Source organism: Xenopus laevis, chromosome 1L (assembly GCF_017654675.1).
Source record: "Xenopus laevis strain J_2021 chromosome 1L, Xenopus_laevis_v10.1, whole genome shotgun sequence".
In the NCBI taxonomy this organism is placed as follows: Eukaryota; Metazoa; Chordata; class Amphibia; order Anura; family Pipidae; genus Xenopus; species Xenopus laevis.
Window position 1 is genome coordinate 164490667 of NC_054371.1, and position 25489 is coordinate 164516155.

General features: G+C 40.5%; 2 protein-coding genes across 3 annotated transcripts; both read left to right on the forward strand.

The window, feature by feature from the left end:
* The first annotated feature begins 135 nt into the window (after positions 1-135).
* rnf10.L (ring finger protein 10 L homeolog) lies at positions 136-23728 on the forward strand. Of its 2 annotated transcripts, XM_041566395.1 has the most exons (18): positions 141-607; positions 4126-4228; positions 4322-4503; positions 6156-6352; positions 6435-6525; positions 6636-6820; positions 6919-7055; positions 7547-7707; positions 16535-16654; positions 16726-16942; positions 17239-17372; positions 17517-17634; positions 18089-18190; positions 19771-19911; positions 21257-21333; positions 22159-22216; positions 22283-22441; positions 22525-23728. In XM_041566395.1, the coding sequence occupies exons 3-18, from the start codon at positions 4486-4488 to the stop codon at positions 22596-22598; spliced, it is 1989 nt and encodes a 662-aa protein (XP_041422329.1). In that variant the 5' UTR covers positions 141-607; positions 4126-4228; positions 4322-4485; the 3' UTR covers positions 22599-23728. The 2 variants fall into 2 exon arrangements, with proteins under 2 accessions (XP_018117068.1, XP_041422329.1); XM_018261579.2 differs by lacking the exon at positions 4126-4228 and having other exon boundaries at positions 136-607.
* On the forward strand, positions 7714-14591 carry LOC108716019. The gene is made up of 2 exons (XM_018261592.2): positions 7714-11648; positions 12151-14591. The coding sequence occupies exons 1-2, from the start codon at positions 11123-11125 to the stop codon at positions 12699-12701; spliced, it is 1077 nt and encodes a 358-aa protein (XP_018117081.1). The 5' UTR covers positions 7714-11122; the 3' UTR covers positions 12702-14591.
* Positions 23729-25489: the final 1761 nt, after the last annotated feature.

Here is a 25489-nt window from a genome sequence, read left to right on the forward strand (position 1 = left end):
CAATAGACAACTTGTAAATATGACATTTAGCACCACCAGGCAAACAGAAAGACTACAATTCCCATCAGGCCTCGCTTTGAGTCCCGCCCCTCTATATAACTTTCCCATCCGGGGATTTCATACCGTCAGGCGATCAGTCGCCATTGTGTACGGAGCTAGTGCGCTACTTTTCTTCCCCTTTCCCCGGGTCCTGCCAGGGGTTTTTCCTCCCGGGGTGCGAACCTCTGCCCTGTCCCGGGGCCTCGCCTGCTTTCCTTGTCCCCCTGGGTCTGCTTCGGCGATTCGGGTTCGTACCCGTCCAGCTGCTTTGCGGCCTGCTCTTTCCTTGTTTTCTATAACTCTACAATATTTCATATTCTTCTTCTTGCCACTCATATAAAGATGTCGCCATGAGTCTTGCTCTCCGTTGTCCAGCTCTCCTGAACGCCATGCTCCTGGCTTCCAGCCGCCGCCTGCACTCTGCTCCCCCCACTCTGCCCACGGCCTATGCCGCTGAGCTCCCAGGCTTCCCCAGCAGATATGGATCCTGGATCAGCCAACAACACCAACAAGAACCAGAACCGCTCGGGCTCTGCGGGACCTTCCGGGGAGTCTAAGACGAAAACTGGTGAGTAGATACTAAGGTTGGGTGAGGCGTGACTTGGCTTCGGCCTACAGGCCAGGGAGGTGAGCTCAGGTTTGATTTGGTCCCACCAGGTCCTGACCAAGAAGTTTCAACTAGAGTCTATTTTGCTGATTATTAAATCCAGTGATGGGGGAGGGGCGTGTTGTGCTATTCCAGCCGCAGGTGACATCCCAAGACTAGGTTCCATCTCTCTGTCACTCTCAAACTTGATATGTAGCGTCGGGCTTGTTTCATGTCAATTTTGGTCTGATTGAGCCTTGTGTGTGTGACTGCCTTGGACTAAACTAGCGCCTAATACTGACAACTGACTAGGCGGACCTAACTTTTTAACATGTCGCTAGTCGCCACGACTTGTTATTGTATGTGTGCACAGTGCGCGATCCATGCTACTCTATGTGCTTGGTGGTGCTCTTGTTGTTCTCTGGAGGTGGGTGTTGCTAATGTTAAAGTGACAGGCCCATCACAGAGACCACAGTCTGTCCTGATACCATTAGATCCATCTCAGAGACCCCAGTCTGTCCTGATACTATTTTGGTACATAGATCCATCTCAGAGACCCCAGTGTGTCCCGATACTATTTTGGTACATAGATCCTTCACAGAAACCCCAGTCTATCCTGATATCATGTTGGTACATAGATCCATCACAGAGACCCCAGTCTGTCCTGATACCATGTTGGCAAATAGATCCATCTCAGAGACCCCAGTCTGTCCTGATACCATTTTGGTACATAGATCCTTCACAGAAACCCCAGTCTGTCCTGATACCATGTTGGTACATAGATCCATCACAGAGACCCCAGTCTGTCCTGATACCATGTTGGCAAAGACCTTGGATTCAATGAGGTCATGTTGAAGGTGTAGCTATGTGGCTAATAAATAACATATTTTTAGAACTACCAAAGGAGCAGTTAGTAGCTGCCCTTTTCTAATTCTTTGTTTTGGGATGGGATATTACTTGATGCAGCCAAAAATGTCATTTGCAGAGCCATGAGTTACCTATACATTTAAAGTACCTTTACTCTGAACTGGTAAAAGCTGTTTGTATTGAAGATATATATTATATGAAGACCCAAAGACTGCAGTTTAATTCCAGTCAGGCTGAAGAGCTGACCTTTGTATAGTCATAAATAAGCATGTTTAGAATACAGTGGACACTGTTTTAGCATGAAAATTTTTCTCCTACAAAATTCTTTTGCTGCCAACAAATAGCTTATAGGCTGGTTTCAGGTCACACAGATCTATTTTAAAAGCTTAGTTACTCCAGAAAGGGAAAATATTATGTTTACGTTTACAGCAATACTGAAATTCCAGAATATAAAAGGAATCCTTATCTATGGCTAGAAAAAACTACGAAATGCCAATTTTATCTTCTAAAAATAGCTTCTGCCTCCCTCCTCTGTTACAGCTGTCAGAACCGACAGTACTCCCCCTCATTCTCTCTTTGGCTGGAGGACTTGTAGGGTAGTGACCACTAAGCCTGATATAGTATGTAGAGAACCATTATTGCCCATAGAAAAACTGTGTAGCGTAAAAGGGATTTACATTATCTGCTATACAAATATGGGCTCTACAGCCTTTTTTGAGCACACATGGCAGCCTCCATCGCTACAGAGTAAATGAAAATGTTACATTTATGATGTTTTGTTTTTAAGTGCAGATAAGCATTTAATCTGTTCTAATAATGCTGTTCTTGTATTTTGACCTATGCTTTATCAGCATTATAAACCAGACACCACTTAAGGTCAAAGCATGTAAACAATAAGAATATGTAGTCACACCCTCGCATGAAATTGTATGTATATCACATGATCTTTAAGCAAAGTGTGTGTAACTTGCTCCACCCAATCCTGCTTTTTGAGATAAAGGCAGTGTTGTTGATCTTGCAAATAAACATTAAAGTGACTTTTCGTGGAAGAAATCAATACTGCAAAAAGTAAAAATAGGAATGAAATTTGGCAGAAACAATGGTACGTTCCCCTTAGCAGTGGGCATGCTGTTAATTTATTTTGATGTGGAAGGAGAAGTGGACCTTTAAGTATAATTTTGACAGTGAATATTCCAAGGCAATTGCAGTTGGTCTTCAGTTTTAAATTATTTAGATTTGTATTCATCAGCTTTTCAATTTTCAATTTTGGCTGATATCCAGTTGGTAGGGTCTAATTTATCCTAGCAACTAGGCTTTATTTAAAGGAGAGAGGCAGGTGAGTTGGAGTGCTGTGTGGACAGGAGGTGGGGCTTAGCTAAACCGGACACCGGACAGGGGTGAATAGAGGTTGATTCCAACATAAATGCAAGCTGAGTAAAAGAAAGTCCAGGAGTGCATGAAGTTTATCCAAAACGGAGCACTCGGAGTGATGTGTTAAAATCATTAAACTTTAATAATCCAAGTTAAAAAAAGTCCAGGAGTGATATGCATTTGGCATGTGGAGACCAGAGCAGCTGCAGGTAGGTTATGCAAGGTAGGAAGAATGGGGCAGAGACACAGTGAATGGGCGGATAACAACAGAGCAGCGGTAGTGAATGCTAGGATAGCCACTCCACATACCACTTGTCTCTTAAGTCATAAACTGTACATTCTGATGTTAGAATGTGACCTTTGTAAGTATACCATTTACTGTTTGGTTTATAGGCAAATGGCCAAACTGTAGCTGATAACCTTCTAATACACGAGCCATGAATATCCTGAAAATTTTACCGGTGCTTCGTGATGTCACCAGTTATAATCAGAGTTTAGCAATATAATTTCTTTCACATGATTCACTGAAATGTGTGTATAATAATAATTAAAGTCCCCCCTGTTGCAAAATATGAGGATTTTAGAAGTCACCTTGGAGTTCCATGACCTGTATTAAAAACAGCATTCAGCCTCATGTTTTTATATGGGCATGAAACTCCTTGGTAACTTGTATTTTACAAGAGGGGGTACTCTTTCACTATATAATACACGAACCGTTAATATCCAGTACATTTATATTCTTATAAACTGTGCTTCATGATGTTGTCAGTGGGAGGCAGAGGAAAAAAAGCAGGAAATTTCTAAATTCCATAACATGTTGGCCCAAATTTTGTGGGCTCTTGGGCAGAGTATTGTTTTCTTTTCCACAGTCATCTAGTCGTAGATATTATTAAAGTATGAAAGAGCTGTTTCATATTATAAGACATTGCCAATGATGGTATTTGTTCACAAGCTAATTTAACTAAATTAATTCCAGGAGTAAATGTGGTAGATCCTTTTCAGGACTGAATTTGTTGATAATGTACTTGAGGTGCTGGAGGAGGTTTTTTTTATTTTATCAGTGTGATAATCTAAAACAAAATCGAAGTATTGCAGACCTCTTTTTGGGCTAGCGGTCAGCTACAACTAGTCAAGAATTTAACTTGACCTTTGTTCGCTAAGGTGTTGGATTTGTTGCATTGTGCCTTGCAAAGGACCATAGATGTCTTGGATACATTGCTGTGCTGTTGTGGTTTTCTCCCCTGCTTTGTATTCTGTTGCAGGAGGAAAATATTGATTTTAAGAGTGTCCTTCTGGGCTGTAAGAGTAACCTTTGTCTTCTGCAATGCACCCTGTTCCTTTCTCAGGGTAATTGGTGCAATACAGGTAACGGAGGGCTTTTCATTGCACCTCTTTTATCCCAAAACTTTTAGCTTGTTAAAACATTTAATTAACATTTGTTTTCCTTCCCGTCCCCAGAACAGAAGAACGGAAGTAGCTCCAAGCAACGATATAATAGAAAACGAGAAAATTCTTACCCTAAAAATGAGACTTTTGCTGGTCAGTCCCGCCGCTCCGGTCCACAGAAAAGCAAAACTTTTAACAAGGTTCCACCACAAAGAGGTGGCAATAAACAGTATGGAATGGGAAGGAGGGAAGAGGTTAGAGTTAATTCATCCTATTTTTGGTTTGAGATTAAAATTAAAACTATTTAGAGCAGGGGTCCCCAACCTTTTTAACCCGTGAGCCACATTCAAATGTAAAAAGAGTTGGGGAGCAACAAAAGCATGGAAAAGTCCCTTGGGTGCCAAATAAGGGCTATAATTGGCTATTTGGTAGCCCTATGTGGACTGGCAGCCTACAAGAGGCTCTACTTGGGACTATAATTAGTTTTTATACAATTAAAACTTCATTTCAAGCTTGAAATTCAAAAATAAGCCCCTTCTTTGTGGACCCTGAGAGCAACATACTAGGGGTTGGAGAGCAACATGTTGCTCACGAGCTACTGGTTGGGGATCACTGATTTAGAGGTTGTTCACCTTTAAAAACAACTGAACTGAAAAAAAGTGTTTCAGATTGTTCACCAGAAATAAATACTTTTTTTTCAATTGTTTTTTTTTTTTTTTTTTTTTTGGCCTCGTTTTCCAAAATTGAGGTTTAATGTTCCTGTCTCTGGTGTTTGTCTGGCAGCTCAGTGATCCAGGTGCACTCTAAACTGTTGCATTTTGCTACATTAGTTGATATATTTCTCAGCAGCATCTCTGGAGTATTAGCAACTATTGTATCAATTATAACCGCTGACTTTAATGAAACTCTGGGATTGTGCTCAGCAGGGACAAAGATAAGAATTGTATCAACTAATGTATCAATTTAGGTGAAAAATTAAAATTTAATATTAGAAAAATGGTCACAAATAGAAAGTATTTGGAAAAAAAGTCTATTTCTGAAAAATCTTAAATGAAAAGTGTTGGAAGGTGAGCCATCTCTTTAACAAATAAACACAATTTGGGTTACTTTTATATGTTCATAAAAATCCTTTCTTTTCTAAGGCTCATATACAGTATCTTAATGCTTGGAATATAGGAAGATATATGCTCATTTGGGCCTTTTTGGCCAAATCTGGTTCATCCTGTTGTTTGGACCCATGGCCAATTATTGGATTATAATAAGGGCATATGTAAATTACTAAACAAATATGTGGAATTAAAAATACTTAATACAGTTAAAAAAAAAAAAAAAAAAAATATTTAGTGACTGCCCAGTCTACTCACAATCCAACACACACACACGTATTGGATTTGTTATCCGGAAACCCCCAGGTCCCGAGCATTCTGGATAATGGGTCCCATACCTGTATATGGAAACAATAAAAATATGTTTGAGGTAAAAATTAAATTACGTGGTAAAGGGGTTGTTCAAATTTAAAAATAGGGCCTGAATTAAAAGAGTAATAAAATGTAGCAATAACAATAAATCTGTAACCTTATAGAGCATTTGTTTTTTAGTTGGGGTCTTGCTAAACTACTCCTTGCTACTATAAAAGACTGTACATTTGCAAATCTGCTTTTAGGATATTTCTTAATGTGCCCTATTAATTTGCGACACCAATCAATAGGAAGTGAGTTATGCTCCTTGGACAAACCCAAAATGGCAAACTCTGTTTATTCATCAGGCACTGTGTGCCCTTGGCTGCCATTTACATGAATAGTAAAATTTGACAACACAGTTTCTTTTTCAGTCCTAGGAGTTTATGAATGTAGAGTGGCAGAAACTGTGTTCAGAATAAGCACTTATTTATTTTTCCCTGATACAGGTAGCAGAGAATCAGAGGGCAGAGTTTAGTTCAGCTCAATATTCAGGGCCAAAGAAGATCAACCTTAACCATCTTCTAAACTTCACTTTTGAGCCACGTGGATATCCTGGTGGACATCACAATGGGATTGGAAATTTTGGCAGAAGACATAAATGGGGAAACAAACCATTTAATAAAGAACTCTTTCTGCAGGCTAAGTGAGTGGAGAAAAAAGTGTTTCAATGTATGTCTTGTGACATTCTGCTTACTTGAATGTAAATATTTTTTATCTCTTACTAGCTGCCAGTTTGTGGTGTCTGATGATAATGATTACAGTGTCCACTTCACTGATCCAGATACTCTTGTTAGCTGGGACTTTGTGGAACAAGTGGTTAGTAATTTATAAGTTTTATCTACACAGTGCCATTTTCACATGCTTATATCAATCTCTGATATGGGTCAGGATTTTAGTTTTGGTAACTATAGACTTTCCTTCTGCAGCGCATTTTTAGCCATGAGGTGCCATCGTGTCCCATTTGCCTATACCCTCCCATTGCTGCGAAGATTACTCGCTGTGGGCATATATTCTGCTGGGCTTGTATCTTGCATTACTTGTCACTTAGTGAAAACGACTGGAGTAGATGTCCAATTTGTTACAGCTCCATTATGAAAAAAGATCTGAAAAGGTAAGAATATTTTAATTGCTAATAACTTTAATAATAACGGATTCCCTCGACAGATTACTCTATACATACATCCTTATGTGTTCATTGTTTGTCTGTAGTGTTGTCGCCACAGAAGCCCATCTTTATTCAGTGGGTGAAAAAATCACAATGCAGTTGATGAAGAGGGAGAAAGGAGTCCTGGTGGCTATGCCAAAATCTAAGTGGATGAAGCTCGATGAACCTATTCATATGGGAGGTAGGACAAATAGCCTGTGTGAGTTTTATGAAAGCTTCAGATATATGAACATTAGCTAACAAGCTTTTGTACAACTAAATATAATACCAATATATACAGGTATGGGACCTGTTATCCAGAATTCTCGGGAACTGACCTTTTCCAGATAATTGATCTTTCATGTAATTTGGATCTTCATACCTTGTCTACTAGAAAATCATATAAACGTTAAATAAAACCAATAGGCTGATTTTGCTTCCAATAAGGATTAATTATATATTAGTTGGGATCAAGTACAAGGTACTGTTTTTATTATTACAGAGATAAAGGAAATCATTTTTATAAATTTGGATAAAATGGAGTCTATGGGAGAGGGCCTTCCTGTAATTCGGAGCTTTCTGGATAATCGGTTTCTGGATAACCAATCCCATACCTATATTAAAAGAGATCATAGTATGGTTTTTTTTGTTGTTGAATTTATAGGTCTGTAAAAGAAATGGTCCTTTTTTCAGATTTGGAACATACCCAGTACTCTAAGCTACTCCTCGCCTCTCGTGATCAAATCCTGAATCAGGTTATTGCTGAGGAGAAGTTTGCCCTATTGGAGCAATATAAAGCTGAAAAAGAAACCCCAGAGGCATGTTTTATAGAGGCGGCTATTCAAGAGCTGCAGGTGAGAACTGTCTAATATGAAAGAGAACATGACATCAACAAACTAATCTGGTCCATGATACATAAAATAAAATATGCGGTAACTGATCCTGTCTGTCCCAGAATACAAAGGGTAAACACTCCTCTCCTTGTTTCCATGTCCTCTTGTGGGTTTTATGTCAGCTTTAATATAAATTGTTTAATAATTAATGGTTTAGCATCACCATGTTTGCCACTGTCAGTTGGGCAGGATGCATATCTCTGTATGCTTCAAATCTTCACTTTTGGTGAGCAGTTTTGAGGTGGAATGGGACATATAGTTCATATTGAACTCATTCTCTGGTTCTGAAAATGGCTCTTGGTCATTAAGTATGAAAGCATTCGTTTATGACCCTGTGGCCACAGAGATATACCTAAAGAATTATAGTATTGAAGCTATCACAATGTCTCATGCTGTAGGGCACTGATTTTGATAACTAAGAATCTAGGTGTGCAACTTTGATTACAGGGTTCTAGCAGACTCATTTTCAGTATTTTTTTTAATGACCGAGACCAATTACAAATGTTTTTTTTTGTTTTTTTTTTTTTCTCTACGTGTCCTTGCAAAGAAGACCTCTGTCGTGTTTGGCATTTTTTCTCTGCAAATACGCATTAGTGGGCTAAAATCCACCCTTCTGATAACTGGCAAGTTGATGCTGTGCCTATCAGGGCTAACTGAAGCTGTGGCAGAACCGGTGCAATTTGTGTTTTATTCAGATAAACACTGTGTGACATTATTAGCCTTATGATCTGCTCCTTCTGTCAAAGCCTAATACGCTGCAGATGGTTTTGCATGTACAGTAACAAGAATGTAACATTAATTTAAATGTCACAATTTGCCTTGTTTAGTGTAAAAGCCATACACAGTTCTTACTATTTTTGTTTTAATTATGCTGAACACAAGTCCTATTTGTTGTAGTAATGTTGCTAGTAGGTACATTTAATAAACCACATATTTATGTTAGTGTTTGCAATTAGGAACTATATATTGTTTAACATATGGGAGTGATGTTAATCTATGATGCTGTAGTGAAAAGCGTTTTAGAAACTAGGTAAGCAAGACCAAAATAGCTTAAAATCTCCCTTCCCTTACTATTGTCTGCTATGCCAATTGCATACAAAGTGTGTGCACAGACATTTACAGGTGATAATCACTCAGACAGAAATGCTTGTTCAAGCACTTTCAAGTGACTGAAATAGGAGTTGGGTTAATTTAGGCAGTGTGGTGCTACATGTCTGGGACTAAAAATGCAGTAATGGACTTGGCTGAAATCTCCATGTCCTTCATCTTAAAGGGGTTGTTCACCTTCCAACACTTTTTTCAGTTCAGTTGGTTTCAGATAGTTCACCATAAAATATAGACTTCCCGGGGGCATGGCCTACGATGCTGAGCTGAGCAGACGTGTTCTCTCTTAGCTCCGTTCCCAGGGGGAACATTTAAGCTAATATTGGCACAACCGGCTAGCAACCACGGGTGCTATACGGCTACTCTTCAACTGAACGATGCCCAGAACTGGGAAACACAAGAAACAAGCAGCTCCTAAGAGATTTACACTCTCTCCGCCACCATCCCCGCGGCAAACTGAGTCTCCTAAGATGGTAATTCCTCCTCACCTTTCTATAGCACGCCGCGGTCCGACCATGGATCGGAAAATAGTGAGGCAGTTCAGGAACCGCAAGGTGAGCTACAATATTCTGGGGACTCTATCCTAATCAATAGATTTAAACAGCTCCTACATACGGAGCTATGGGAGGTGGCGGACTCCATTATGCAACGAGTTTCGCGGGAAATTAAAGACCTGGGCACTCTAACTGCAGCAATTGAGGACAAAGTTGAGCTAGTGGCAGAATCTTCCGCACCCGCAGACATGATATCGGAGCTGCGACAGCAGTTACAGGGCCTACAAGACCGCATGGAGGATTCTGAAAACCGCTCCCGCAGGAATAATGCTCGCATAAGGGGCCTGCCAGATGCAACAACTAATCTCCAGGAGGAGATTCCTGCCTTACTCGCTGCACTTGTCCCTGAAATCCCTCAGGACAAATTATTACTGGATAGAGTCCATCGGGCCCTGGGACCACGATGGGAGGGCGGCCCCCCCGAAGGATATCATTGCCCGCTTACACTTTTATACAACCAAAGAGGAAATCATGCAATCAGCGAGAGCCGCTCCTCATCTGGAGTGTAACGGAGCTAAATATACCCTGTTTACGGATCTATCTGGGGTTACCATTCAACGCAGAAGGGAAATGAAACCAGTTACTGGAATCCTCTTGGCCAATCGTCTAAAATACAGGTGGGGATACCCATTTCGTTTGACTTTTTCTTATAACAACAAATCTTTCTCTGTTTGCTCTGCGCAGGAAGGGCTTGATGTGTTAGCAGAGTTAAAATTGACCACAACGCCCAATAACTCCCCCCGCTCCGCTGCCTCACACACCAGTGCAAGACGGGGCGCGATCTCACCTCTGTGGCAAAGATCCCCAAAGACATGATGCAATCAGGATTTCCACCACTGGCTTGTTTTTTCTCGGCACATTCATGCTTTCTTTAAGATTTGATTCATGTTCCCCCTGGGGGAGCCCCCCCCCTGAGCTGATACACAATCTTCGGCCCACCCCCGCTAATGCAGGGGCATACAATTGAAATACCCTCCGATAGAAGGTATTTTTCTGATGTTTGGTCTGTTCTGTTTTTGTTATATGTTATGCTGTTTGAAAGTATCAGAGGGAATAATTTTTTGGGGGAATCCAACCCACGACCAATTGACAGTTTAAAGCAACCTGATAAAATGGCACTATGGCGCTGACGTGCGCAACACATAACGTTAAGGGACTCAACTCTCCCATCAAGAGGGCTAAGGCCTTCCGCCAATACCACTCTATGCACATTGACATTGTTTTTTTACAGGAGACACATTTCTCCCGGGATTCGGAACCCAAATTCTTTCACAGGATGTATCCTCAAGTGTATACAGCAAATGCAGCAAAAAAACACTGCGGAGTGGCGATATGCTTCCACAAGAGGCTTAACATCCAAATACAATCCTCGTTAGCGGATAAACACGGGAGATACTTAATCCTAACGGGACTGTTACAAGACTCTGTATTAACTCTGGCTGTGATATATGGACCCAACGAACAACAAAAACCCTTTTTTCAAAATTTTTTCACCCTCTTGGAAAAACATCAGAGAGGTCAACTTATATTAGGTGGGGACTTCAATGAGGTGGTGAACCCAGCTATGGATCGACAAGGGCCCCCCCCCCTGACCCAACATAAACGGCATACCCATTATCTCTCGCCACTATTGCAACAGTATGCCCTGGTAGACGCATCCATTTAAAAGGGACTTTACGTTCTTCTCCCATCCCCATAAATCCTACTCAAGATTGGACATGATCCTTCTTAACAAATCCCTGGCTTCGGTCATAGACCATGCCTCAATACATGTTTTTCCTTGGTCGGACCACTCCATTGTTAAGCTTCAACTCAGGAACATCGCACCCAGACCACGGGATTACACCTGGCGGTTAGACAACATTCTCCTGTCCCAGATGCAAATTGCCTACCACATTGGACAAGAAATAAAGACTTATTTCCAGCTAAATAAAGCACACGATATTAAGAACTCTACTCTATGGGCAGCCCACAAAGCCTATGTTCAAGGACTGCTGATCCAATCCCAGGCAAGAAGAAGGAAGGCCAACAGAGAGAAAATTTCCTTGCTGATGTTACAACTCTCACAACTAGAGGCTGCCAACAAGACCAGGTCTACTACCATGCTTAGTCGTGCAATAGATAAGTTGAGGACTGACTTGAACTTATTAATGACTGAGCAGGAATTGAAAAAATTGCAATGGGTGAAGCAAAAATATTTTCAAAAGGCTAACAAGGCAGATACAATGCTTGCACGTAAACTAAGTAACAAATTTTTCCATACTCCATTTACACAAATTCGTACTAAAGAGGGGGGGGGCCTTAACTGCTAACCCGGTTAAGAAAGCTGATGTGTTTGCTCAGTTTTACAAAGCTCTGTGTGATCCAAAAGTTGAGCCCTCACCCACGGCGATTGGTAGCTTTCTTAGTAAGACCTCCCTTCCCCAATTAACCCAAATACAACAGTAGAAAATTTCTTCTCCAATAGGGATGGAGGAACTACTGGAAGCTATTAAAGGCCTTAAGTTGGCTAAATCACCGGGACCAGATGGGTTCACGGCCAAATACTACAGAATGTATGCCCAGACGCTCACCCCTATGCTATTACCTCTTTACAATGATATCATGTCTGGGAAAGATTTGTTTGATCAAGACTCCCAACTTGCCCTCATAGCGGTAATCCCTAAGCCCAACAAGGACATAACCCAATGTAAAAACTTTAGACCCATCTCGGTGTTAAACATTGATCTTAAACTGTTGGCCAAAATTTTGGCAAACAGGGTAAGCCTGTTCATTAGTGATCTGATCCATAAAGACCAGGCCGGGTTTATTCCACATAGGCAGGTGACCGATAACATCCGCAGGGTAATCGACCCGGTTCACTTTAGCAAAACGAAAGGTACTCCTTCCATGCTACTATCGTTGGACCTGGAAAAGGCCTTCGATACAGTCTCCTGGCGATATTTAGTCCAGACTATCCAATCATATAGCTTCCCACCTGAATTTCTTAACATCATCAAAGCCCTATATCACAATCCCAGAGAACGTGTACAACATTTAGGCTTTCTATTCGGGACATTCCAAATTAAGAGGGGCACCCGTCAGGGGTGTCCTCTCTCCCCTCTTTTGTTTGCCCTTATTATTGAACCCCTGGCAATTCACATTTGGCAACATGCTGACATTCATGGTCTCCAGATAGGTGATTTTCATCACAAATGTGTCCTATATGCTGATGATTTATTAATGTTGGCTTCCAAACCCATGACATCTCTCCCAAATTTATATAAATTACTGAGTTTGGCTCGGTCTCCGGTCTGAAGGTTAACTCCCAAAAATCCGAAGCACTGAACATTAATCTCCCTCCTCATACTCGGAAGCTGCTGGAGATAAACTTTGGATTTCAATGGCAACCCAAAAGCATTAAATATTTGGGGGTCCAGATTACTCCAGAATATAGCAGTCTATCTCAAGCTAATTATCCGGGGACAATTAAAAAAAACTATTCTCAGTTACATTCTTGGGAACCCTTGCAGTTGCCCTGGCTAGGGAAAGTACATGCCCTGAACATGACAATCCTCCCCCATCTGTTATATTTGTTCCGCACACTTCCAGTTAACCCCCCAATGACTACTCTAATTAAACTACAGTCTCAATGCCTAAAATTTGTATGGGGTGTTAAACGATCTAGGCTGAAAGCAAGCATAGCCTACAGTAGTAGGACTAAAAGCGGCTTGGGAATTCCAAGTCTCAGGGCCTATTATATTGCAGCCCAGCTGGCTCAGATGGTGGAATGGCATACCCAGAATACTTCCCCTCTCTGGACACAGTTAGAACAAAGCTCTGTGGGGGACACCCTCCTCAGTAATTTTATGTGGATTGGGGCCTCCCCTGACCCCACTTATTGCCCCACAGTAAACCATTCCCTACAAGTGTGGAAGTCTACTTCTAATAAATACCCCATAGTATCTACCCATCGGCCAGCATTATCTTTACGGAACAACCCTGGCTTCCCCCCGGGCAGGGAGGGCGGTGCCTTCTCTTGGTGGCAGGAAAATAACCTTCTAGCCCTACATCAGCTCACCCGAGATATGTTTGTCTTACCAAACCCTACGAGAGAAATTCCATATGCCTACTGCTGAATCATTTAGATATGCCCAAATACGCCACTATTTCCTCTCCCTTACGGGGAACAAGTTACGGGACTTACCCACACTCACAATATTTGAACGCTTATGCCTGCACTCCATCCCATATAAAGGGGCCATATCTAGAATTACGAAATCTTAATACACCAAATGCCCGTTAAAGATTTGAATTTTGTTAGACAGTGGGAGCAAGACCTGCGTCTCTGCTTGGAGGAGGATGCTTGGCTGGACATGATGCGGGACATGACTAGGTGTTCCCCAAGTATTAGTACAAGAAACTTCTCAAAAAGTGGTTACTAGGTGGTACTTAGTTCCCGAAAAGCTTTCGAAATGGTACCCCTCCAATAGCTTTAGGGGTTGTGGGCAGACTGGCTCGTTGATTCATATTTGGTGGCATTGTCCCAAGGCAATAACTAGCATCACTGGGCTTATACTTAGGAAATCCCCTTTGGAAGCCCTGCTACATGGGCGAGTGCCAGGTGGGAACAAATGGGTTCGGCAACTTGTAGGCTGTATATTTACAGCAGCCAAACAGACAATTGCCAAGGCTTGGAAAGCCAATTCACTAGACTTACAGGAGGTGAAACACAGACTGGATAACTATTTGGCTATGGAAAGGCTCTCCTCTATTGCCAAGGGTGACTTGCGCTCTTGTAATAAAATCTGGGGCCCCTGGGTTCAATATAGAGGTCTATCAGCAATAGGTTAGATTACGGGTACGAAGGGAGAACAGCGCCCTAGGTTTGCTATTTTTCCCCAAAACACACCTATATTCTTATGTGATCATATTCTTCACCGAGTATGCACCCCCCTACGGATACATTTCTTTGGTTACTGTTTTACCACTTATGTCTATTCTTTTCTGTTTAACTACTATTGGCGTTCTATTTTCCTTTTTGCCAAACAATAATTGTAATCTGTATCTTTGCATTATTGATACTGCTTTTTACATGCAACACATTACTTACTGTAAGAGTACTCATGGAAAATAGGAAAAGCGGTTGTATTTTGATTTTCTTCTATTTCTTTTTTGTAAAACAAAATAAAAATATTTTTAAAAAAAAAAAACCAATTATTTTCTATGTGTGACCATTTTCTAATATTGAAGTGTAAAGTGTAATTTTTCACCTTCTAAAGCAGCTCTGGGAGGGGGGGTCATTGACCCTGTTCTAAATTGATACATTTAGTTGATACATTTCTTATCTTTGGCCCTGCTGAGCGGAATCCCCCAAGTTTCATTAAAGGCAGCTGTTAGAATTGTTACAATAGTTGCTGAGATACTGCTGAGAAATGTATCAACTAAATGTTGCAAAATTGTAGCAGTTTAGAGTCTGCACCTGAATTACTGAGCAGACGGGAAACACCAGGAACCTTAAACTTAGATTTTGGAGAAACAGTAATAAATAAAAGATGGAAAGCAATCGAAAAAAGTCTTTATTTCTGAAGAACAATCTGAAAACAACTGAACTGAAAAAGTGTTTGGAAGGTGAACAACCCCTTTAATGGGCTGCTTGGTTGCATTAGAACCCTTTAATGTTTAGTGTTACCCTTCTCTTCCCAGACTGACATTTGCTTTAATTGTTTTTTGTTTTGTTTTTAACTTTTCTTTTCAACAATCATATTTTCTTCATAACAGGTTTTTTTAATTTAGTTTCAAGGGTAGAGCAACTTTGCCAGTATAGGGAAATGCATGCTGGGTATTCAAGGAATTGTTCAGTGTAAAAATAAAAACTGGGTAAATAGGCTGTGCAGAATAAAAAATGTTTCTAATATAGATAGTTAGCCAAAAATGTAATGTATAAAGGCTGGAGTGATTTGATGTATAACATGTCAGTCTGAACACTACTTCCTGCTTTTCAGCTCTCTTGGTTTACACTGACTGGTTACCCTGGCTACCAGGCAGTAACCAATCAGAGACTTGAGGGGGGGGGCACATGGGTCATTTCTGTTACTTTTGAATCTGAGCTGAATGCTGAGGATCAATTACAAACTCACTAAACAGAAATGTACCATGTGGCCCCCCTTCAAGTCGCTGACTAACTCAGAGTTATAGAGCTGAAAAGCAGGAAGTTGGATTCTGGCTGTTTTATTAGACATCTGTTCACTCCAGCCTTTATATATTACATCAGGGACGGAACTAGGGGTAGGCAGAGTAGGCACGTGCCTAGGGCGCAAAGCTGGGAGGGTGCCAGGCAATTACCTCCTCTGTCGCCTACCCCAAGTCCGGTTCCATTCTCTGCCCGACTCTGCATTTCTTCTTGCTTTTTGCGCTTCTGCACATGAACCTCAATTCACGCATGCGAGTGCAAAATTGCACATGCTAAATAGGCGCCGGGCCTGCCTAGAGCTCCTGCCCAGCGTGGCCCGGCACTGCATTACATTATTGGCTAACTAACTATATTAGAAACATTTTTTATTTTGCACAGCCTATCTATTTACCCAGTTTTTATTTTTACACTGAACTATTCCCTTAAGTGTCCTGTGACAGAAATTTATAGACCATCCATTTATATTCCTATAGCCTGCTTAGATTGGGAAGTCCAGGGTTTTGCCAGAGTGGGGCATAAAGAGGACTAGGTCCTTTGAGATCAGTAGATTTTGAGTTGCAGTACATTTGTATTTGTAGTGCAAAAATAGGTAGGGAACCATAGTTTTGTTGTGTGATTAAAACTTAACAAAATGTATGTGTGGCATAACCCTTATTCATTGCATTCCTGCTGAACAAGGTAATATAATGCCCCTAAAAAAATATGCTTTATCGTATGGTGACAAGACTGTTTGACAAATTGGACGGTTAAACTTATAGCAGCTACATCTGAAATGGTTGCTCATGCAAGCAAATGCCAATATTTTCTGCCCGTTTTTTTTTCCATTTTATCCAGTCCCACTTTACACTGGAGGTTTTTATTTGTCATTTTCCTTATTAGAAAAACTTAGTAGAAACATGTTAATTTAGATTTGCTAAATTAATTTTTGCATGGCTTTCAAAGAAGTTTTTCCTTGCAGGATCGCACAGATAATCTGTACACTGCCAGCAAGCCTGAAATCGAGGCAGCTACAATTTCAATGAAGGCTTTGAATTTTGAGTCTACCAGTGATAAACCAAATACACTCATGGAGAAAGAGGTTAGTACTGAAGGGAATTTCATTTCTGTATGAGTCCTTAACGCATTGAAATAATAATCACTGTTTAACAGGTTGTACACTATATCTCTGCATTTGAGGAGGAAACTATGGAACCACCATGTGGAGATTGTTCACCTACAGAATCCCCTCCTCCAGATATCCAAACTGTCTTGTCGACAGACGTGAGCACTGCAACTGATGGAGGACTCCCTTCACTCAGTCAACAGGAATTGAAACATGAAAATTATGAGCCACCGGCAAACTCCCACTATTACTACTTTTATCAAGGTATGTGCTGGGAATTAACATAACCATATTAAGGCAATAATGAGAATATTGGAAATATCTCCCAAGTTCTCGGTGTGGTGAGCACACTATAATTAAAGGATGACACTGAAAGCCAAGTGCTCCCCCCCCCACTAGCTTGGGGAATTTTCTAGCACAGCATCTCAATGCCATATTTCCTGCCTCCCCCAGTCACTGCTCCAGAAAGTTTTGGGGGTGGGAAAAACTTAATTAAGGCATCTGGCCGTGGGGCCCCCAGTTGAGCATTCTCAATTTAACTCTTTGCAATTCTCTCTTAGCTGTGGATGGACAGCATGTGTACCTTCATCCAGTGAATGTACGTTGCCTTGTTCATGAATATGGCAGCCTTGAGCGGTGCCCAGAGCAGATCACTGCCACTGTTGTAGAGATGGATGGGTTTACCATGACTGAGGCAAGTTCGAATTTTAACTAGCACCAGCTTGCACTATTTCTGTGTAAATAGCTATGGATGCAAGTTGTTTTGGATGCAAGTTGTTTTGGATGCAAGTTGTTTTGGATGACAAAATGACAGAATTTTTTTTATTCTTTCTACAAGGAGGTGCGCAGACGCCATCGGTACCTTTGTTATTTGCCTCTCACTTGTGAGTTCAGCATCTGTGAAATAGCCCTGGGGCCCCCTGATGTTTCTGTGAAAACCTTAGAGCTTTTTACAGGTAAAAGGAAATTCCTGAGCACGTTTACTTTTCTGGCTTATTTTGTAAGCAGATTGTAACAGTAGGAAAGTAATGGGAGGAGGGCATTGAATTCACAATTGTAACTGCATTAAATAATTGTATTGAATTGTATTTCTAATAATGCACTTACTGTTACTTTTTATTCCAATGACCCCTTGTTTGTTACTACTAATTTATTGTTTTGCTGTACAGTGCTTTGCCATCGAGGAGCGCTTTACAAATAAAAATATACATACATACAAATATACATACAATAACACTTATACTGTATACAATGTAGGAAAAACCGTAGGCAATATGTAATTGGAAGCAGGCATAATAGTATTTTAGACTTTTAGTTAGATTTTTATAAATATGTTGCCTTATCGGTCTGATATTTGAAAACCTGTTTGTTTATGCGCCTGCTAGGCTATTAAGTACCTTTGCTTCGTAGATGAAGTTGAGAAGAGAAGACGTCTGCGTCAGCGGAAGGCACGAGATGAGCAGCGCAGGGAAAAAAGGATTGAGATTGAGGAAAACAAGAAGCAGGGAAAGTGTAAGTGTCTTATTACATAATTCTGCCTTTTAGTTTAGTTTCAAGATTGCTTTCTGTTGATTAAAATCATATGTAATATGATGTATATTCAACTAAATATCTTAACAAAATTGCTACTGCACCCTTAAAGGAGAATTCAACCTATTTGTAAAAAAACAAGAGTACCCCCCACCCCAGGTAGACTTTCCTCCCCCCCAGGGGGAAATACCCCATACTTTATACTTACCCCATACTTTATACCAGCTTCGGACTGAGAATTAAAATAGGCCCTGGCATTTCAGGTACACAGAGGCCCAATCAACCCACATAGTGGCCCAAACAGCCCCCACCAGCCCACTAAATACTGACTCTCTATGGCACCTTATAGCAGCCCCTCTGGCATTTGCCAGAACCCACAGATTGCCAGTCCGGGCCTGCTTTATACTTACCCCTCTTACTGCCATCGGAATTACACCGGGTTCTCAGTAGAGAGTTGAAATGATGAGTAGTATATGAATTCAAAGCAGTCACATTTTTTTGTTTTTTTTAGAATCTAGTTTTTTATTAAATAAGCAAACATTTGAGTCTGGTAAAATGTAACGTTTATTCAACTTAAAATCTGTAAAAATTACAAATTCACATTTTAATAACTAGGCCACTTAAAGGAGAATTCAACCCCCCCCCCCCAACTAATAAAAACCCCTACCTTCCATAGTCCCCCCTCCCTACTCCTTCCCCACACCTTTAAATACCCCATATCCTGTAATTACCCATCATTGCAGAGTCAGCGCAGCTCAGGGGCGCCATCTTCCGGCGCTTCGTTAATCTTCGGATCTTCTTCCTTCCCTTCTGCAATCCTCGTCACTTTCAGTGCAGGCGCAGTTATCACAAAGCGGCAGACTGCTCCAACTGCGCATGCGTCGATAAGGCTCTTACTTTCCGAACTTTACTGAAGCGCTGAAGATGGTGCCTGTGAGCTCCGCTGCACTGACTCTGCAACAAGGGGTAATTACAGGCTATGGTGCATTTACAGGTGTTAACACCTGTGTGTGTGTGGGGGGGGAGCAGGGACTATGGAGGGTAGGGGTTTTATTAGTTGGGGCTTGAATTCCCCTTTAAGAGCAAGTTTATACCTGTATTTTATCCCAAAAATGGCACCAGTATGAAATGTATATGTATAATTATATGTGTGTACAGTTCCAAAAAGAAGGATCAAGTTGGATCTGCGTCTTTTAGTAACCCAAAAACGTCATTAAATTGCCTGAAACATCCGCCATATAATTCTATTGCATACCAGTCCGCTAGACACAGCATCCTAGAAATGGGTGGTAATGTAAGCATTACACTAATCTGGGTGGATTAAGCAATACATTAATAAAGCAGTTCTGTGTCCATTTCCTCACTTTTAGGTATGTAGAGTATAAGTGAAACTAAAAAGAATCATTTATTTCACATTACATAAAGTACCATCTTCTCTTATTTCAGTGTCTTTTTTTCCATCTTGTTTTTGTGTGTGCTGCCCATTTTGCTCTTCTCTTTCCCTTAATTATTATTGCTTCTCCAATATATTACTGCATAAGTGTTTGTCTTTCTATCCACAGACCCAGAAGCACACATTGCATTAGAAAACCTTCAGCAGTTTCCTGCTTTTAGCTCCAGTCCAGTCTATCCACTCTCCAGTGTGGAAACTCAAAGTTTTGTTTCCATATCTCCTGTGAGCTGCAGCCCAACATCACAGTCTGGTAAAGCACTTGCAAAGTGTGCTATATTAGAATTATTTTTAGATCACATCAGTTTCATGTGCATGTCAAATCTGAACACCAATTTTAACACTTTCTTTTGCTGTGGATTAGCATAATTGGGCTTGGTCAGAACTAACATGTAAACATTCAGAGCATTTGAGATGTCGGCATATTTAAAGAAGTGAGCAGAAACAGTTACAGTAGAAACAAATGATATAAATGAGAATTATGCTCTTGAGTGAAATGCATCTTGTTTATTACTGTTAACTCATTCTTATAAGATTTTATGGATCCAGTTATAATATACTGGACACCCTGGAAGTATTAGAGAATATCTCAAAGAAATTTGTCTGCTAAAATATTTTTTGACTGGTCAAACACAAGGTTTACCAGTGTTTTGTAGGACTTTGTGGATCTTGTGAGGGACAGTAAATTTACATCTTAGCTTTACTGCCCATAAGTGTATGGCACAAACAGCACAATGTTTTTTTCATAGCATGAAAAATAAGTTTGGTGTTTTGAGCTACCTTTAAAAAGGAGGGCAGACAAATGTCCGAAATTGCTACAAGTGCCATAAAAAAAAAAAAAAAAAAAAAAGTTTCTAGATTTAGAGACAACCCTTCCTTCGCAAACCATCTTAAATACTTTGGCAATAAACAGCTTTGATTGTCTGTTAAAAGCCTACAATATAGTGCAAGCATTAGCTGCCGCTACAGATATAAAGAGTACACTTTAAAGGAGAAGGAAAGGTTGAAACTAAGTAAACCTTGTCAGAAAGGTCCATCTAAATGTATTTATTTAGTGCTACTTATGGACACATGAGGTTTTCTGCTCTCCCCGGCCTACCATTGTCAAATGCCAGCTTCAGAATTCTGGTTTCGTCTTTTATAGACGCTGCGCCTGCTCGCCCAGCCCCCTTTGTGACATCATCGGCGGGTCAGTGTGGGTCTATAAAAGCAACCCAGAAGCGCAGATGCGGGCTAAGGGAGGGCAGGTTAGGGTCGGGAAAATCCTGACCCGCACATCACTATTGTGCAGTAGCACATTGATCAGAGTTGAAATCCTGGTGCTTTTGTTATGTTTATTATTCTCAGGCAACAGTTCTGTTTATTATATACCTACCTGCATTTTTGTTTACCTTAAATGTTTGATCTATCAGTGCAGTGTTTTTTTTTTTTTTTAGCTGTCCAAATAACCATTCTGTCAGAACAGTGTAAAGCAAACATACAATTTTCAGTGCCTGCTATTTCTATATTTGTGGTAAATTGTAGTATTTTCATATAAAGAACTTCACTTGGACAACTGTAATTAGAACTGCCATGTCCTTTTGTTCCTCTCTGTGCAGGTTTCCTTCTTGGTGCAGAATGTTCCTCCGATCCTTCACTCATTGAGGATGAATCCCGTTGTCCATCATTTGCGCAGGTGAATTATTCAATGTGTACATAGTTTTCAATAACACTGCTTTGTCTATATGTATTTTTATTTATTTAGTGCTACTTATGGACACAGTACTGTACAGAACAGTATTTGTGCAGTAGTGGTATGCGGGCTGGCCCGAAACCCCGGGTCGGGTGGGTTCGGGCCGACCTTGCACGATTCTTCGTGGGTTGAGGTTTTCTGCTCTCCCCCGCCCACCATTGTCAAATGCCAGCTTCAGACTTCTGGGTTCGTCTTTTATAGACGCTGCGCCTGCTTGCCCAGCCCCTTTTGTGACATCATCGGCGGGTCAGTGTGGGTCTATAAAAGCAACCCAGAAGCGCGGATGCGGGCTAAGGGAGGGCAGGTTAGGGTCGGGTGCGGGTCAGGAAAATCCTGACCCGCACATCACTGTTGTGCAGTAGCACATTGATCAGAGTTGAAATCCTGGTGCTTTTGTTATAAATGTTTATTATTCTCAGGCAAGTACGTTTAAATGCATAGTATACACAATTAACAGTACCAACATATCTTGCATCTGATATACCATCAAATGTTTTCTGGCCCTTTAAGAGCTTGATCATTGGCTCTAGTCCCCATCAGTTTTCATGAAACTGGGCAGTAGTTGCCAGTGGGAATGAGCATTTTTGACCATTATGGTTTCTACATATAAATAGGGTCACCAGACAACCTTAAACAGATAAAAAAAAAAACAGTAGCAGAAACGGTGTATCAAAATTGCATGTCTACTGACGGAGCAAGGTTTAATTGTACAAAAATGATGTGAAGCGCACACTGTCATGTCTAACCCTCCATTCTTATGGTTTTTAGATGCTGAGAGCTGGTAAAGCAAAGCAAGAGACCTGGCCTAAAGCTGCCCATAAAAGTGGTAAGTGTCAGCCATACCTGCTCTTTGTTAGAAGATTAGCATGTACTGATCTTTTTCTTTTTGCAGTGGCAGAAAATACTTTGGCTCCAGCAACGGCTGACAGTGATGGCGAGAGTGATTGCTCTGAGCGAGTTCCTGTCCCAAGTTTTCAGAACTCTTTTAGCCAAGCTATGGAAGCAGCTTTCTTGAAGCTGGATACAGCCCTTCCTACTTCTCCTTCCTCAGGTATGAACAGTTGCAAGGAAGGAAGGGCATGTGTGACCTGCTGTCTCTAGTCCTTAACTTTTATTTATTTTTATTTGTTGCAGTTGAGAAAGGAGGGAGAAGAAAGAAGAAGCAACAAAAGCTTCTATTTAGCACCTCAGTTGTCCATACCAAGTGAACAGTGCAATCATCCATTTCTCTTCAGTCATGTTCACCCTAAGGGCAAGGTCACATGTAACATATTTAAAAACACGCGGTTGATTGTACATACTCCAATGAAACCACACACGCATGATATGTGTTTTTCAGCCTGTAGTTTTCTTTTCCCAACATGCATTTCTGTTTCCCACAATTCCACTCAGAAGAATTTTAGTCGTTTTGCAAAAGAAGTGGAAATCAATTTGCATGCAGAATATAACCATACTGCTTGTCAATACGTAACATAATTACATCACCAGCATACAATGCCGTAAATACGTATATGCAAAATCCATCTTGTGAGAGTTTGGCCGCCATGTTGAAAATGCGCAGGGTATTTCAGCAGAGTGTATTTCCAAACCTGTACATCCCATAGAGCTCAATAATATGGTGTTTCCTTGGTTTTTTTTTTGGTTTTTTTTGCTATAAAAAAAAAGAAAAATCATACTGGCGTCTTGTGGCGGATGTTGGCTCGCAAGCGCCCCAGTGGAATTGCTATAGTGCATATTCTATTAATTTCAATAGGGCTGTATGTTTTTAAAACGCCATGTGTGACCTTGCCCTGATAACCTTGTATAATTTTATCTGCAGTATTTATGGTTGAACATGTATCCGTTTTGAGCAGATTGCTCTTGTATACTGCACCAAAATTGGGGCCAGTTTGCTTTTGTAGGATCAGATCTTAACTAATGCAGTTGGTAAGTGATTAGTATGAAGTAGCAGAACTGTGTATAATGCTGAGGTATTTGGCTGCACTATGTAAGCCAACAACTGAACCAGAATGTTTAAGTGGAGCATTTCAGTTTCAGGACACTATGGTGGAATAGACAAGAATGAAGTTCTACTAATTAAACTAAAGCTTCTGTTGGTAGCAGAGTTCCCCAGGTCCAACCATCAAGACAGACAATGCTTTCAATATTACCACAGTTGACACTTTATAATTTGTAAATTCTTTAGCTATGGAGTTTTTTGCTCTTGGATGTGGGGACTTCTGTTTTTCAGGATTTTAAAGATGAGCTTCACAATGCTCTGCTTGTGGCTTTTTTGTGTAAAAAGAATACCCTACACTGATTCTGTAGTGGAAAGAATAAAATTTAGAGCCAACACTGATTTTCTTGTGTATGTTTACTTGTGTATTCTTTCTGTTATTTGTATAGTTTTACACTAGCAGCCTCAAAAATTGTGTTCCTTTGGTTACCTACTTTGCACGTTTTTTTTTCCCCTGATAAACCATGAAGATTGGTACACAAGTCCAAATACATATTAAGTGACTTAACAGCAATGGCATGCGTGGCATTTGGTATTCTGTCTTTTGTAGGGATGACAGAAAATGTTACTATTATCGCTGTAAATTGCTGAGACTTTCTTCATATGTATATTCATCTGATTACACAACATGAGTGTTACCTGCAAGATTCTCCACACCCAATAATTTGACATGTCATCGCCCTTAAAAGGAAAATACCAGTTGGCATTCAGCTGTTTCATTTTAAACGCAGGTACATATACTAAAAGGTTGTATTACTGTGCTTCTCGACCTTTTAATGGTTTGCATACATGGAAGAGCTTGACCACAATGATGCTTTGCAAATTGGTCCACAGAGACCCCTGCATGCTCCGTTCAAGCTCTTCATGTACTGGTTTACCAACTTTAACATAGATCAAAGATATAACCATTTTAATACAATAGGCTGTAGTAGATTAAGATTTCCCTTTTTCCTTTAGGTCTATGGTGCTTCCACATGAAATTGTTATATGATTATAACTTGCCTATACGCCTGGCTGTTAGGAATGCAGTCTTCACAAATGGGGAAAAAAGGCTCAGGACAAAGAAAAATGAGGTTGTCATAAGGCCTTTAGAACTAGACTAAGGTCCCATTTGGGCACACAAATAGTATTTAGGTTCAAGATTGGAGAGCCTTTGCAAACCTTATGAGGAAATATTCTGCTATGGTCTCACACATTAAGACCCTCAACGCTGAGATTTGGACTTAATAATATTAAAACTTGATATTAGGTGCCAGATTTTTGGAAAAGCCTTCCTGTAGAAAATTCAGAATTTAAAAAGAAGCTGAATAAAATTGTTTGCCATGTGTGGCTTGTGACACTTAATATTTTACCACCTTCCATGGATTATGGATTGAAACAATTCATTTACCTTTCATCTCAGAATGGGTAATAGAGGATACCTACTCCTTCCAACACCTCTCTGAACAGTGGGGGTTAAGGGCATTACTTCACAGGCTGCTCCTCACATTACAAAAGTGTCCTTGTTTGTAAAAGTATAGCAAACCACCTACCCTCAGTATGTCTATAGGCACTAGAAGCAGTTTCCCCCAAAAAAAACATTGTGTAATGACTACCACCACTGACTACCACCACTGAACACATCAATTTAAAGAGAAACATTTGATTATATATCAAAAACAGGTCCATTATTTATCTGTTTTTACGAACGTCTATTTTAAAAAGACAGACCACCGCGTAAATACGATAGCCTAGTGTGCCATTGACTAAGCTTGAAATGCGCTGCCAGGATTGTGCATATATACACAGCGGTCAGTCTTTTTATAAAAACGAATGTGTGTCCATGCCCTTAATGTCCAGTGACCACTGTTGTGGGCATATATTCAACCTGGTCAAATAAAAACATCAGAACAAGATATACTTGAATACCCAGTAGTGCACACACCCTATACCCTACTGGAGCAAACTGCTACTATATATAGCTAAACATTTGCAAATAACTTATACTGCCCAAAAATTGTAAAAATAAACAGTTAAACAGTTCAATTCTTACCCACTGAGGCTAATGAAATATTCACTTGTATCTGTAGAAAGAAAGCAGATGAAGGTGGGGCATTTGTAGTA